Genomic DNA, 16,300 nt, shown 5'->3' with positions numbered 1-16,300 from the left:
AGGCCTTCCAGCATCTGACCCTTGCCAACCTCTCTAGTGTACTCTCCCACTGCTTCCCACTGGATCAAAATTTATTCAACACAGGCATCAACTCTGTGACAACACTGCTTTGGAAGGAAGGAGATATGGTCTGATCAAGACTGGAATGAAATGATGTGAGATCCATGGAAATTGCCTGAGGAAACAGTGATCTAGAAAGAGGGGTCCCCCAAGAGCAGATGTATCCTGTTCTTTCTGAGGAACAGCAAGGGGACCACTGTGGCCGGAATGGGGGAACACATAGGAGGTGGTGGAAGGAGAGGAAGTCAGAGCAGTGATCGGGGGATGAATCAACCCTGCAGGGCCTGGCAGGCAAGGTAAGATTCACGGCTCCCTGAACTCATAGTTTCTTTCTACTGTGGTTCAGTACCTGCTCAGGAAGACCCTCCCCAGTTTGCCCACCTGGAAAACCACTATGCATCTTTCTCAGGAGCTGAGATACCACCTCCTCATTGACCGTTTCTGGATACTCCCTAGTTTGCTGGAGTTAAGTGCTCCCTCCTTGACTACCCATACTTTAAGTTCACCAAACAGTAAACATCTACTTACATGTCTGCTTCCCCTAAGGAGTTGGGAAGTGTATGGATCCCCTGCAGCTAGTACAGTGCTTACATACATAAATAGCAAATGGCCAAAAATATCTATAGAGTTGAACCACTGTCTAAACTAAAATATTACTCATCAAGAGAAAAATAATGTAAACCTAGCCATAATTTTTTTCAGAGCTAGGGATAGAACCCTGGGCCTCACACATGCTAGGAAAGTGTCTACCACTGCAGTCCCAGCCCACCATGAAAAATTTTAACTGGAAGAAATTATTAAACGTACAGGTGAAACATCAATTGTGCGTGTGGGCGTGCACATACACATACACACACACACACACACACACACACACACACACACACAAACACTAAACATATAAGGTCTCATCATAAATAAATTCAAGCCTCACACTGAAAAAAGTAATAAAAAGAAGTCGCCCGTGTGGGGAGAAAGACAGCGTGTAGAGAAATGAGACAAGTAGGTAATCATGAACTCCCTTAGTTAATTACAGGCTAATTTCCACCCACATGCTGAAAAGGAGTATCCTGTGATCATGTGAAATCTAGGACAGCAGATGGTCCCATAAGGAAGGCAGGCCATTGCCAAAGATGAGCTCTTGCCACAGCTCCCTTCCCGAGGACTCATCCAACAATTCCAGTGCTGTGGGGAGAACAGGAGGAAGGGAGATGCCTTTACCTCTGCATCCAGAGTGGCTGAAGCCACAATCAGCCGAAGATCCCCACGCTTTTTCTGAATCTAAAAAAAAAAGGCATTAGGAACAATGGTAACAGTGCAATATTTATGGATAAAATAATCTGATGGATGACATTTTTGTTTCCCCCTTTTGATTTTGTTTGAATTTTCCAAATTGCAACAGTTGGAAAAGCTAAAACAAAAACAGCCACATGCAGTGGCACACACCTATAATCCCAGCAGCTTGGGAGGCTGAGGTAAAAGGATCACAGGTTCAAAGCCAGCCAACTTATGGAGGCCCTGAGCAACCCAGCAAGACCCTGTCTCAAAATTAAATAGAGAAAAAGGGCTGCAGAAGTGGCTCAGTGGTTAAGTGCCCCTGGGTTCAACCCCTGGTACAAAAAGGAAAAACATAAAAACAAAACTCTGGCAGTGGAGCCATACCTTTTTCAGCAAGCCAATGGCAATGTCAGTGTACAAGGTCCTCTCGTGAGCTTCATCCAGCATGATGGCACTAAAATCAAGGGACACTGTCAGTGAACATCGAAACAACCACCCCATCCAGGCCACCAAAGGAACCTGTGGGTACTCAGCCCTCCTACAATCACCTCAGATCAAAAGGAAATCCAAGTCACTCTTTGACAATGAGATAATTCTTAAACTAATAAACATGGTCACTTCAACATATCTTGGTGAAGAAAGTGGTGATTTACTGCTGACTTTTAAAGAGCTTCACCAACACATGGATTCCTACAGGATCTATCATGTGATTTCCAATAACAATACAATCTACGTGCCACAGGGCATATAAATACCAGAATGAGGCCCAGTCACCTTAAGTCTGGCAAGCCGTAGAAACAAACAAGCAGGCAGGTGATCACAGCTGGGACACACATGTACCACAGAGCCTTATGGTGTGTGTGATGGGCAAAGACCATGAAGGAGAAAGTGATTAATTATCTGCACTCTGGGCCTTATATTCAACAAAACACTGCCCAGTTAGTTCTCTACAGTCACTATCAACCCAGAGTGTAACAGAAGCAAGGTAGAAAGGACAACTCAACGGGCTATTAACTGACAAGAGGGCTGATGATATAGCTCAGTGGCTGAACATTTGCCTAGCACGAACGAGGCTTGGGTTCAAGGCCCAGCGACACTAAAAAAATAAATGAACAAGTAAGAACAGAGAATTTCTGTGCCCATTTTTATTTACTTTCTGTGAATAAAAAGCCAGACTCCAAGCTGTCTATAAAGGGCTATGCTATCCAAATTCTGAGTAAAACATAAAAGGTCAACACAGTCGAGGTTACGAGAAAAGCTATGGGGTAGCTGAACACAGATGTGAATCTCACCTATTGATATAAATACTGTTTAATCTATTTGTGGACTTTGGAAACTGTAGGGAAATTATAGGAAAAACATATTTACCTATATTTTGTTAATAATGGATCAACCATCATTTCCCTCACCAGCATTCCATCAGTAAGAAACTAAAAAATAAAAATACAAAATTCGTTTACACTGTATACTAATGATTCTCTTTTTAAATCCAAGCATAACTCCATAAAGTTCAAGTATTCTGTTTGTCAGCACATGTACAGGACAATTCCTACAAAGGACTGTGAGGAAACAGCCCAACATTTTTATTATCGAGCAACAGAACCGTTACCAAAACAGATTTCAAACATGTGGTTCCTGCTGGGCTTGCACATCTCTTAGCAGAATTTCACACACCAGTTAAAGTCCATTTCCTCTGGTCCTGCAGATGATGGGGCAATGAAGACAAACCTGTGTCTGCCCAGGGAATGCTGGCAGTCTGAGATAACTGCTTTTACAATTCCCAAAGACTGGACTGCGGCTCCTGAGGTTCTTTACCTTAAGCTCTACAGACGTTATTAGGGAGCCAGGTGAGGTTGAGTTAAGAACATAGGTTACAGTGTCACACCACTGGGACTTCGGACCTGGCCTCCGCCTCTTACTTGCTGTATAAACCTTGGGCAAGTTCTTTTCCTGTGAGCCTGATTCCTCATTTGTAAATGAAGTAATAAAGGAATCTACTTCACAGAGATATCATGAGAACTAAATGAGGTGATACAGACAAAGTTTAGCACAGGAGCTTACACCAGTACTCAAGAACATCAGTTCTACTGCCTATGAGTGTTTGTAAAATACTCTTGAAATGTGCGGTAATAACTGGATGCTGTCAGACTCACCACGAACACAGTTGCTACGTTAACGAGACCAAACACCTCCCTGTGTGCTATGTATGTTTTGCTTTTCTTGTTTTGGTTTAAGAGCAGGTTGCATTTCCACCATAGTCCACCTGGATCTGTACCACCTGCCTCACACACACACGGGATCAGGAGTGAGAACTCGCCACTAATGACAAACCACAGTCGAGAACTGAGTGCCCTGGAGTTATGGCCAAAGGAAATACAAAAGTTTCTCATGAAGGACTCAAAAACAATCATGTGGTTAGTGATCCACTGAAAATTAGCTAGATTAAATATATCTGATGGTACAGAAGAATATTCCCTTTACCCTAGCAAAAGGAATGTCAGTGGTAACAAAATATAGAAATTTGGAAAACAAGAACCATATTTTTTATAAATCACTGCATTGCTCATTTAGTTCATCTGATTATTTTCGATTTTTCTCTGTTGCAAAATAAAAGGTAACTGAGATTTTAATAACCAATCTTCATCTCATCAGAGCATTTTGATCACTGTTTTATTGCATAATCTGATTAGATTTGATTCAAGCTTTGTGGTACACAGTAGAGCCCTGCTGAGTTGATTATACAACGATTACTATGATATTAATTATTTTGATGTTAGCAACTAGGCCAAATAACACACAGAAAAAATCCATTATCATACAAAATAGGAAAGATCTAGCTAGTTAAAACATCATCTATGAATTCTACACTTCATCAGTTTATACTACCTTGTCCATTTTTACCTCTTTAACAGACCTGTTTCTGTATTTAGCTAGCTATAGGAGTCAGTGGAAAAAAAATAAAACAGACCTAACAAAAGACAGTTTTGAGTCCCAGTGCTGTCACCAACAGGCAAGCCATTTAACCTCCCCTGCCCTCACCTCTTCATCTGTAGGCCAAGGGCTAAACCTTACTCCTGAGTTCCTTTCTGAGCCAAGATTCAAGGACACTGCATAAGAGCTCTGTAATTCCCAGCAAACCACAGTGCCTGGGGCCAGGACAATTTCCCACACTTTCTGCCACGGCTTCTGTGTCCTACACTCTTCCTCCTTTGACACCAGGAAAAGCAGCTTGAACACCTCACCTTAATTCTCGTGGCCAACGGGTCGGTGCAGTCATCAAAGCGGATGCAGTAGCCCACCTCATGGCCCAGTACTGCACCCCTCTCCTCGGCTACTCTCCCTGCAACCTTTGGGAAGAAAGATCATGCTGAAAATAGAGACACAGCAATTACTGCACAGAGCACATACTCGGATAATCGAGAGGCCATTGATTAAACAGTACATGGTAAGTAAGAAGAAAAGGAGCAGGATGTCAGAAAATAAGTATGAAAACCTCTGTAATTTACTAACTGATGCATTTATATACCTCATTTCATCCTACCATGGTCTTGGGGTCACTTATAAAAGCAAACAAACTAAAAATGAAATCATATAAAGATGTTATAGATCAAGATCAAAGAAATAAGGCGAGGGGTGTGCAGTTCAGTGGTAGAGCACCTACCTAACATGTGCAAGGCCCTGGGTTCAATCCCAGTACTGCAAATAAACAAATAAATTTCAAAGAAATGACCAATAAAATTCTAAAGATTTACACCAATGAGAAAAAGAAATTTAAATACATACACTAAAGTTATCTGAAACAAGCTAAGCCACAAATTCTCTTCTAAATTTTGTGGCCAAAGTAAAAAGGAAACAAAAGAAATGACAATATTTGCCCTGCTCCAAAAGAAAAAGCACACCAACCTGTGACAACTTTTCGCTTCTCCATTCTTAAAATAAAGCACCTTCCCCTGGTAATGGAAGCAGGAGAAACGCAATGATCAAATTCAATACTGGACAAAGTTCAATCTCTCTTTGGAGGCCGAAAGAGCCACATACCTAAACAATTCTCAATAGTACCACAACTACCAAGATCCCTGAAAGGGGAAATGAAGGAGGCAGGTTTTAAAAAAAGGCCAGATGAGAAGACTAAGAAAGGATCCAAGTTTGCACAATAAAGTAAAAGAAGACAAAAATAATGTACTATAAAGACCATACACTACAGACAGAATTTTACCCACTGACTTATAACAAATAAAAAATTAGTGTAAGGGAAAATATTTAAAAGAAAAATCCAACAAGCAAAAATCCCTGAATTATCCCCAAGAAGGCTATTCAAAGGCTATTAACAGATTAATGGAAAATATTTGAAACAGTAAATAAATGTAAGCCATGCATGGTGACTCATGCCTGTAATGCCAGACACTGAGAGGCTAATGGGAGGAGAATCGCAAGTTTGAGGCAATTCTGGACAACTTAGGGAGACCTTTTCTCAAAAGCAAACAAAAAAATAAATAAATAAAAGACCAATGATGATTTTTAATTTAATTTAAAAGAAATTAAAATTCACTACATAAGCTACCTGAGAGTCAAAGGGAAGCAACATGAACGGAGGCCACCAGGACCTGGCACAACCAACCGGGTGTGGCAGGCAATCAGCTGCCCTCCACAGGTAAGGCAGCCGGCACCCCTGAAGTTCCTGAGGCCCAGTTTGGAAAGTGGCTGCCACAGGAGGTGTCCTGCAGCAGAAATTACTGACTCAGCCATCAGCACCCCAGAGCCCCAGGCTCAGGAGCAGAGGCTCCTGCACAGCTCCTAGCCACGCACACCCAGTGTTATCTGCCCATCACTATTTAAGGAACTCAAGAGCAGATGAGGCTCAGAAGTGGCTCTGCCTGGTCCAGTGACTTGAAATTACAGCTCTGGCAGGCCAAAACACAATCAATCATCGAGCAGCTGGTCTACCCCACGCAGCCTTTCAAATCACCTTATGAAACCAGAAATTCATCCTGCACTGCCCTACCTCTGAAGCATCTGTGTCCCCATAACCAGCTTTTCACCAGTTTTGTTATTACACTGTTTCACTTTAAACTACACATTGTCATATCATAAATCTCAGAAAATGAATAGAGAATGTGCACAGAGTCACTAGGAGCCTGTGGGGAAAACAGGCTTGTAAGAATCCGAAGAAGTAAACCAATCCTCTTCTTTAAACATCATTTTGTGGGCCTATAAAACAAAAGTCGAACTTATTAATTCTTGTTATTTCACTATTTGTATACATTTGCCTTAAAAAATGCTTTTCTTTTCACACTTTTAAAAAATTTCTTCATTTATTAAACATACTAGATTATATTCTATTGGCTTTTTTCTTTTCTTTTTTTGGAGGAGGTGATTTATTGGGGATTTAACCCAGGGGTACTTAACCACTGAGCCACATCCCCAGCCCTTTTTATTTTTCTTTTTGAGACAGGGTCTTGCTAACTTGCTTAGGGCCTTGATAAGTTGCTGAGGCTGGCCTCAAACTTGCCATCCTCCTGCCTCAGCCTCCCAAGTGGCTGGGATTACAGGTATATGCCACCATGCCTGGCCATCTATTGGTTTTTTAACAGATTTTTACCCCATTGTTTATGTTCTGCTCCCAGTAATCACATCAACTGGAATGGAAAAATACCATCTTCTTGACAACCCAAATATATAAAGGGAAAAAAAAAAAAAAGAAAGAAAACCCAGTCACTGAGCAGATGGCAAGTGCTGGCCTCTGAGCTTTCACACAGCCCAGGAGGTCATCGAGATACCTTCAGACCTAGAAATGAGGGGGCTGAAAGAAGACATGCTCCCAGCTTGGTCTGAACCTCAGGTGCGGGAGGGCCCGGTCTCGAGTCATACCCAGCGCATGTGCGTGTGAGGCCAGTGAGCACGCTCATTACTGACTGCCTCTCACTGAGACCAAGCCCCGCTTATGCAATCTGTTCTCAGGCTCAGATTCCTTTCAGATTTCAGTCTGCACACACAGTACTTTCTGAGATGCAGCATTACAAATGTGACAGCTCTATTAATACTACACGGTTAATTTATACATTCTTTGTTCTTTCAAGAGAAAGCATGTGGTTGCATGGAAGTTATCCATGGCTACAAATTTGAAGCCAAAATGCAAACTGATTAAGAGCTGGGATTCCAAACCACAAACAGGAAAAATTGCTTTGATTTTTAGGTAACTGAGTCATCTTTCAGTTACATAAAAGGTTAACTCTGTCATTGCAGCAGTTTCCAGGCTATCCCCATTTTACTCACATACACACATACCCCTTTTAAATCTTTACCTATAATTTTTAACTAGAAGACCATTAGAAAACAGACTTTGGAGGAAAGGATTAAACAATAATTAAAACTCCAGGGGTTGGGTTGTAGCTCAGTGGCAGAGCACTCACCTAGCACATGTGAGGCCCTAGGTTCAATCCTCAGTACCACATAAAGATAAATAAATAAAATAAAGGTAATGTGTCCATCTACAACTAAAAATATATATATTAAAAAAAAAAAAAAAAAACAACTCTACACATAGTAAAAATACCTTGGGGAAACAGAATGAATTTCTTATCCAGGAAAGGATGTCAAAATAAAGGCATTTTTTTGTTCCCATTGTCCTCTTGAAGCAAATAAAAAGAAAAGAATTAAAACATAAACAAAATTAACTCCATCTTCAATGAAAGGAGGCAGCTACAAGCCCAAACAGTAAACCAGGAAGCACAGCTGCCAAACATGTGAGGTCCAAATCCAGAAGGGAGGCCTTGCCTTGTCACAGCAGTGGACTACAGCTTCCTAATGTCAGCGTCACGACTCTAAAAGGCAGGGCCCAAAATCCTCCCACTAGAAGGGGCAGCACTCAGGCCCCAGAGACAGGAAATGTCCACAAAGTGGAGGCCTACTCTGGCAATAAAGAGTTACAAGGGAGAGGGTGAGATGATGACAGGTGGGCAGGACACAAGTATCAAATCTCAAATCAGAGAGTCCTGAGAATTGTAGCCTGAGCCATAAAGACCTCTCAAGACACCAAGGAGTGCATCACCAGATCCTCATCCTCATGCCCACTCAGCAAAGGGTACAAGCATCACCGAGAGGCCAAGCCATGTCCACACTAGCACAGTCTCACACCTCTGAGGAGGCCAGTGGACATGTTCAAAGATAAGAACTTCTCACAAGAGTACCAACACAAGCCTAGTGCATGAAAGCCGGCCAAAAAAGAAGGAATAAAGGAGGAAAGAACAAGAGAAAAAAAAGCAGTTTTAAAAGAAATTTCAAGCCAAGAATGGTGGGGAACACCTGTGATCTCAGCAACTCAGAAGGCTGAGGCAGAGGGATCACAAGTTCAAGGCTAGCCTCAGCAACTTAGCAAGACCCAGTCTCAAAATAAAAAATAAAAAGGATTGGGGAATGCAGCTCAGTGGTGGAAGACCCCATGTTCAATCCCTAGTACCATCAAGGAAAAAAAACAAACAAACAGGTATTTTCTGGAATTTTTAATGTTTGCAGTATTACAGATTTTAAAATTCATAAAAAGTATATCTCCTTTCATTCACTTCTTTAATAAAAAGAAAAGATTCAAAGATATGTTTATGAGACTGAGGTAGAACTATAAAGGAATCAAAACGAATAAATTTGACTGAAAAAATCATGAACATTATGGAGAGTCTTGAAGAACCCCATAAAACTAGAGGGGAGAAGCAGATTCCAGAGATAGTGGTCAATATTAAAAACAGACAATAGGGTACACATCTAGTACTTTCAGACAAGAGAATAAAATAACTGGAACAGAAAAGTATACCCAGATATCAAAGAGATTTGAATCTGAAGATTAAGAGTTTTTCCATATTAAAAAAAAAAAAATTGAGAGAGCACATCAGGAACCATGGTGCATACCAGTAATCCTGGCTATGTGGGAGCATGAGACAAGAGGAGGGTATGTTCAAGACCCTGTCTCAAAATATAAAATAGAAAGGGCTGGAGATGTAGCTCAGTGGTAGAGCACCCCTGGATTCAATCCCCAGTACCAGGAAGAAAAAAATATATAAATATGAGACTGCATGATAACATCAATACATATCCTCATGAAAAAGGAATCTTAAAAGCAGTCAGTAAGAAAAGGTAAACCAAGAAGTTAGGTAGAGAAAGCCCTCCAGACCTCAGATTTCACTAGAGTTTCTGAAAGTCAGTGGAACGAAGTCTGCACAGTTGCCAGGGAGAGTGCAAATCAAGAGTTTTCTACTAGGGCTGAGGTTACAACTCAGCAGTAGCATGCTTGCCTAGCATGCACAAGGCCCATGGCCGTCTAGCGTCCCCAGCACAGAAAAAAGAAAAAAATTACATTGAGATCACACTCAAATATTATCACGCACATAAAAACAATTACTGGATGATAAAATTCAGCCAATCAAGAAATAAAGCAAAAATGAGCAATTTGGGATTGGCGAAACATGGAAAATAATTAGCAACAAGCATTTAATCCATTCAAACTAGAATTAAACACCTGCAGGAATTATGACTAAGAATACATACATTATAAATCTAGAAACGAAAATGACAGTTCTGTATCTACAAATGGGGAACGAGAAGGCAGACGATGAATGTGTGGTAATTTGCTCTTCTTTCATAAAAGGAAAACTACAATATATAGTTTGAAAAATAAGGAATATTATGAAGTTCTTAATAATTTTTTTGCTTTTCCAGTTTTAATACACTTTCTTGTGCTGAACAAACATTTATCTACAGTTCAAAAGCTGCTCCTATTTCATTTCAGTTTCCTCTTTTGTTAAACTCAACACAATAAGCGTATGTTCATGTTCCCATTTTTATAAAATTCTTTCTGTCCAACCAGACAACCACTCATCTTTATCTTGAAGGGACTCTTGGAATTAAGTTAACAAATGTTCACAATACTTTTGCCAAGTGCTGAGATTTTGTTTTGTTTTGTTTTGTTTTGTTTTAATTATTTGGCTGAAAATGATGGCATGACTACAAGAAAGCAAAACTCATTTTGGACAGATGCAATAAATTGTCTAAGATGCAATGCTACATTATATCACCTGTGATATTTATAGGTTTTGTGGTTCCTCTAAAAGGTTTATTAAAATTATGGTAGTTCAAAGGGCTTTATTTGGGTGTGTTAGAAATGTTCTCAATCATGACTATTGCAGTGATTACAGGACTATGCACTTGTCAAAATTTATCAAACAGTATATATGCGAAGGGATTTCTGTGTGTGTTTGTGTGTGTTTGTGTGTGTGTGTTACTGGGGATTAAACTCAGAAGGCCCTATACCACTGAAGTACACCCTGGTCCTTTTTATTTTATTTTGAGAAAGGGTCTTGATAAATTACCCAGGCAGACTTCGCACTTGTGATCCTCCTTCCTCAGCCTCCCAAGTACACTGGATTTGCCACTATGCTTGACTGAGAAGGGAACATTTTTGCTGCATGTAAATTATACTTTAACAGACCTTATTAAAATGAAATAATGACCATTCCAAAGAAAATTATTTGGCTGGGCACAGTGTTACACACCTATAATCCCAGAGACTCTGGACACTAAGACAGGAGGATCACAAGTTTAAGGCCAAACTCCACAACCTAGCAAGGCCCTAAGCAAAATAAAAATAAATTAATTAATTAAAAGGGCTGGGGATATACTTCAGTGGTAAAGCACCCCTGGGTTTCAATCCCCAGTACCAAAATTTTTTTTAATTTTTTTTAAATAAATTACTTCCTCAGTACTTTATTACATAAAATGTTCATAACGTACAGTTATCAATTTTACAAAAATATTCAAATCATGGTTCTTTTTTAAGAGCTAAATTCTTAAGGAGCAACTTGCATTTATCTGTAGTTTTGAGGAAATAACTAAAAAAAGGGAAAAAAAGGTGCAGACAGAAAGAAACTCACTGCAACGGCAGCCACTCTCCGAGGCTGGGTAACGCCGACCACCCTTCCTTCCGCCGTCCAGCCAGCTTCTGCCAGGTACTGTAAGCAGAATCACACCTGAGTACACATCTGACACCACTTTTCCTGGTGCAACTTCCCCAAAATGACCCTGCATCGTGTTAAAATCACTGCCAAAGGAATAACAGTTCTTATTTCAGCAAAACTTTGAGAATTATTTTAGAGATGAGAGATCTTGATAATGTTAAGTAATCACTTAAGTTCACATCAAAGCTGATAAACCAAAGAACCAAAGCACAAAGCACAAATTTAGCATTCAGATGCTCCAGTCCTGCAAAATTTCCATGTACTGCAGATGCCTTGAAGGGGGAAAAACCATCCCTGAGTGACTCAAAATAGTGCTAAACGCGTAGAACAAAAAATTTTAAACTATGCATAGAGGCAGCTCAATATAAATAACCATGTGACAAATCTTAATCAAATTAAATCAAACTAGTTATTCACAATTATACATGGATATATACCATTATATTATATTAGTATATGTAAAATTTGATTAAATGTATTTATCTGACTTATTTATGAATTTATTTGATTATAAGCACTTAAAAATCAACATGGATAACTGTAGGTTAATATTTTTATAATGTCTAATTGTTTTAAAAAATATATATTAGTTCTAAAATAGAAAAAAGAATATAATTACTATTGCATGTTATGTGCTTACTGGTTCAAAAGAAATAATAGAAAGATAATATATAAACTAAAGGGGAACCAGCAACAGAGTACCAGGGATGAAGAAGGAGCAGCAGTGCTCTGAACGGATCACTCTGGGCGGCTCCGACTGTAGAACCCATGGTCACGTTTCATATTCTTTTCCAATACCCCAAAACAAAAAACCCAACAAGAATGTGCAGGGAAATAAAAGGAAATACAATACAAACATTGATCCTTTCTGCATTGCAAATAAGTAACATAATCACATTGAAGGGGGTGCAGAAGAACTAACCTAAGAACTATAATATTCTCAGTGGATGCAGAAATGCTAAAGACGAAAATAACTGTACATAAATGCTATCATCTGTTAGTGAATGTCAGTAAATACTCAAATAGGGATATGGGTTAGCAATTCCAAAACTATTTAACTTGTATATTTGAACTTAACAGATTCATGAATGCAGTGCAGCTAATAAGGAGTGAGTTTCTCACAGGTGGGGAAAATTTACAGATAAAGGAAGGCTAAAATGAGCCCTAGGGTACTGGACTAGAATCAGACTATCAAAAAAGAAGGATTGCCACAAGAATAGGATCCTAATTAGAATAAGTTTTACTCTATGTATGCATAATTTGCCAAAATACATTCTACTGTCATGTATAACTAAAAAGAACAAATAAAATAATTAATTAAAAAAAGAAGCATCATAAACTCATGGTGTTTAATACATATAGAGAGGAACAGACACAGGTAGATAGATGCCTTTCTATGTATGGGTTAATATTCATACTTGTATTTATCAGTCCACTGAAACAGCAATGAGCACCCTAGCATCCAGATCATGATTTCATGATTTCTAAACACCATTTTCTAATAAAAGTAAACAGAGCTTGTGCACAGAATATACACGAGCCACATCTTTTGCTACTAACAAGGTAATGATCAAAAAAGAATGGAAGCTTGCCAGGTGTGATTAGTGCGCACCTGTAATCTCAGCAACTTGGGAGGCTGAGGCAAGCAGGATCACCAAGTTCAAATCCAGCCTCGGTAGCTTAGCAAGACTTTACCTCAAAATAAAAAATAAATATGGCCAGGGAATGTAGATCAGGGATAGAGCACCTCAGGGTACAATCTCCAGTTCACAATAGAAAAAAGAAAAAATAACGCAGACTCTTATAGAAAAAAACAGGAACCAAACTGAAGGAGTTTCTAATGATCAAATACAGAACAACATGAGCCACAAAATAAACAATCACCGTACTGGATTTTAACTGATAAAAAATAAGTAAATACCCATGAATCCATATTAATACACATAAATAACCAAAATAAGTGAATGAGAAGGGACAGTTCTTTCTTAGAGAAGATTCCATTTATTTATTATTGACCATAATAATTTATTATTGAGAAAGAGGGAAAAAAGAAAACCATCACTTCTGCAGATAAGATTCACTGAAAGACACTAAAATTTGAAGGCTAAAGTTTGAAGAGAAGCAGAATATGCAAAATAAAATCATCTCGCCCAAGATATTTATCAACTATAAAGGAAAAGACTATAAAGGAAACCTTCGTAAAGGGATCAAAGTTAACATCACCAGTGATGAGATTCATTAACATCGGAGAAATCTGACATGAAGCGCTAAGAAAGACACAGTGCCATTTCTGTGATATTCATGCCCAAAATGCCTAAGTTCCTTCCAATCATGAGAAAACAGGACAGATACCCAAACTGAGAGATATTCTAAAAAATTAATGCCTAGTATTCTCTAATAGACACTGAGAAATTGAAGAACTCTCACACACTGGAGGAAACAAGGGAAAAGTAACAACCAAACGCAATGGAGGGTCCCAGAACTGCAAAAGAACACTAATGGGGAAAACATGAGATTCGGGTAAGATCTGTAGTCTAGTACTAGCATTGGGCCCAAGGTTAAGGTCCTGCTTTTGATCACTGAACTAGTAGTGAGATGAAGGGCATAAGAGAATTCTATATTATTTTTTCAATTTTTCTCTTTGTCTATAATAAGTTAAAATGTTTAAAAAATAGCAGTAAGGAACAAAATGCTGTACACGATGTAAGGGGAGGAGGTTTTGCTATAAAACCGATAATGTTTTTCTCTCTTGTATTAATTACATACACAAAATACTACCAACCACCCCAATCAACACAAATACAAGAACAGAACTATAAGAACAATAGCTAAGATTCACTGAACAGCCTCCTAAGTACCAGCAGCTAGCTGTGTAAACCTCACAACAAATCCTCAAAAAAGACAGTATCATCAACAACATACAGGAGAGGGAACAAAGAGGTCACATAACTTGTCCAAGGAAGCAAATAAAAATCTAGGAGCTGGCATTCAAGTTCAGCAGACCAAAGCCCTGATGCATAACCTATAGACAATTCTACCACCCAATTTCAAACATGCATACAGCTAATCTGAAACTCAGCAGACCAAAGCCCTGACACATAACTAGGACATAATTCTATCACGGAATTCAAACAAGCATGCAGCTAATGTCTTGTAGTAGAGCTAAAAGAAACAAAATTTCCATAAAAATAAACAATCTGTCCATGAAGTTGCCACCTCAATACACCATGTGATTCAGAGTTCTACTGCATGCATGGACTGCCAAGAGAAGTAATGCTGACATCAAGAGGCAGTGAGGGGCTGGGCCTCACACCAGTGGTAGAGCTCTTGCCTAGCACATGTGAGGCCCTGGGTTCGATCCTTAGCACCACATAAAAGTAAATAAAACAAAGGTATTGTGTCCATCTACAACTAAAGAATATCTTAAAAGGGGGGGGGGGGGCAATGGATGCATTGAAGGGAGATCACCAAACCAGAGGCTTAATTCCACCTTGCTTCTACATGCTATTTAAGGATCACCAAATCTGGTCTTCTAGTTAATGAATGGAATTAGGAAGAACTCCACCAAAAACACCATTAACAAAAGTGGGCTAAGAAAAGCCTGTTTTCATGGTCCATTGTTTTGTTAGACTCGAGCAAAAAAAATCATCAAGCTTCCAAATATAGTTTGTAGGATTTTAAAACTGGAGTTTACTGCTTTGGTATGTTGTACTTTTCCAAGGAAAGTTACTATATAAATTTGGCAAAAAAGAGGGGAAAAAATGCTCCCTTTACCTTTGGTTCTTTAGCCTTTCCGATTTTCCTAGGCCATAACTCAAACTCGGCTTCACAATAAGCTGAAAACAGTGACTGTCTCAGAGAAGGGGAACGAGTGGCTAGGAGAAAAGGGAAGAGCCATCCACAGAAAGTGTAGCAGACATTTGGACCAATAATATAATCACTAACCAACAAAGCTTAGGAGATTCACTTTTCACCATTTATTACTTTGTACTTTTCAAATTTTTGTACCATGTATTTCCTATCCAAACTAAGTACTTACAATGAAATAAAATTCCTGAAAATAATTAAATTCAAATGTACATGTACTTGGGGCCAGTAACTCCAAATCTACTGTATTTATCCTGTATATACATATATACACACACCTATGTGTACAAAATGAAATATATGCCTAATTGATCCATTGCATGATTGTGATAATATCTAAATGTCCATCAACTGGGGATTGGTAAAATAAATTTGGTGCACATAATAGAACCTAGGAAACTGAACAAGGTACATTTAGTGAAAAAAGACGAGGTGGTGCACTAAAACATGTACACGAGCTACTATTCGTGTTTTTAAAGGGAGAATGTATACATGTATACATATATGAATGAATATTCATATTCTTTTCTCTGTAAATGCATATGAAATTCCTACTCAAGAAACTGATAAAATTGGTTGCATCTGCATAAAAGAAATGAGTATCAGAATATAGGGCACTAGGGAAATCTTTTTTTATATATCCTTTCAGGCTTTTTTGATTTTTAAATCATGCAAACCTATTAAATATTCCAAAAAAATGAAAATATTAAAACATATCTTGTGAGTGTAGTGTCGCATTGCCCAGTCTGAATCCTCAGCCCTTACTCCCTTTCTCTCCTGGCCGTTCTCTCCTAGGACTCAGCCCCTCAGCAGGCCCTCTCTGTTCCCTAGCAGCTAAGCTTGCGGGGGGGGACGACACCAGAACACTGTGTGTATTGTATTCTTCCAAATATCTGCTACTCATTCCTTGGGAGGGTCACACCCATAGCTGCCCTGTTGCTATCAGGCCTGGCTGTGCAACTTGCTTTGACCCATGAAATGTGAGCAGGAGGGCCACTCCTGGTCAGAGGTTTTAGAAGACATCTCATGACGGTGCCTTTTAACACAACAAGATCAACAAGTCCTACCTAAGAGCTGTGCCATCAGTCAGGGTA

At 39.1% G+C, this 16,300-nt stretch overlaps 1 protein-coding gene across 3 annotated transcripts in view; it reads right to left on the bottom strand.

Annotated features, from left to right (window-relative positions):
- DHX35 (DEAH-box helicase 35) overlaps positions 1-16,300 on the bottom strand; it is a 69,464-nt gene that overhangs the window by 39,502 nt on the left and 13,662 nt on the right. For all 3 annotated transcript variants that reach the window (XR_013761673.1, XM_079126213.1, XM_079126212.1), the window contains exons 4-8: positions 11,256-11,333; positions 4,581-4,685; positions 2,707-2,768; positions 1,723-1,792; positions 1,282-1,341 (exon numbers count right to left, since the gene is read on the bottom strand). Coding sequence is in view for 2 of the 3 variants with exons in the window: in XM_079126213.1 (XP_078982339.1) it covers positions 1,282-1,341; positions 1,723-1,792; positions 2,707-2,768; positions 4,581-4,685; positions 11,256-11,333 (375 nt within the window). In the remaining variant the exon portion in view is untranslated. The remainder of the gene's footprint in view (positions 1-1,281; positions 1,342-1,722; positions 1,793-2,706; positions 2,769-4,580; positions 4,686-11,255; positions 11,334-16,300) is intronic.

The sequence above is a fragment of the Sciurus vulgaris genome, assembly GCF_902686455.1.
Source record: "Sciurus vulgaris genome assembly, chromosome: 2".
NCBI classification, from domain to species: domain Eukaryota; kingdom Metazoa; phylum Chordata; class Mammalia; order Rodentia; family Sciuridae; genus Sciurus; species Sciurus vulgaris.
Note: the sequence above shows the minus strand (reverse complement) of the source record. Positions and strands in the feature narration are given on the sequence as shown.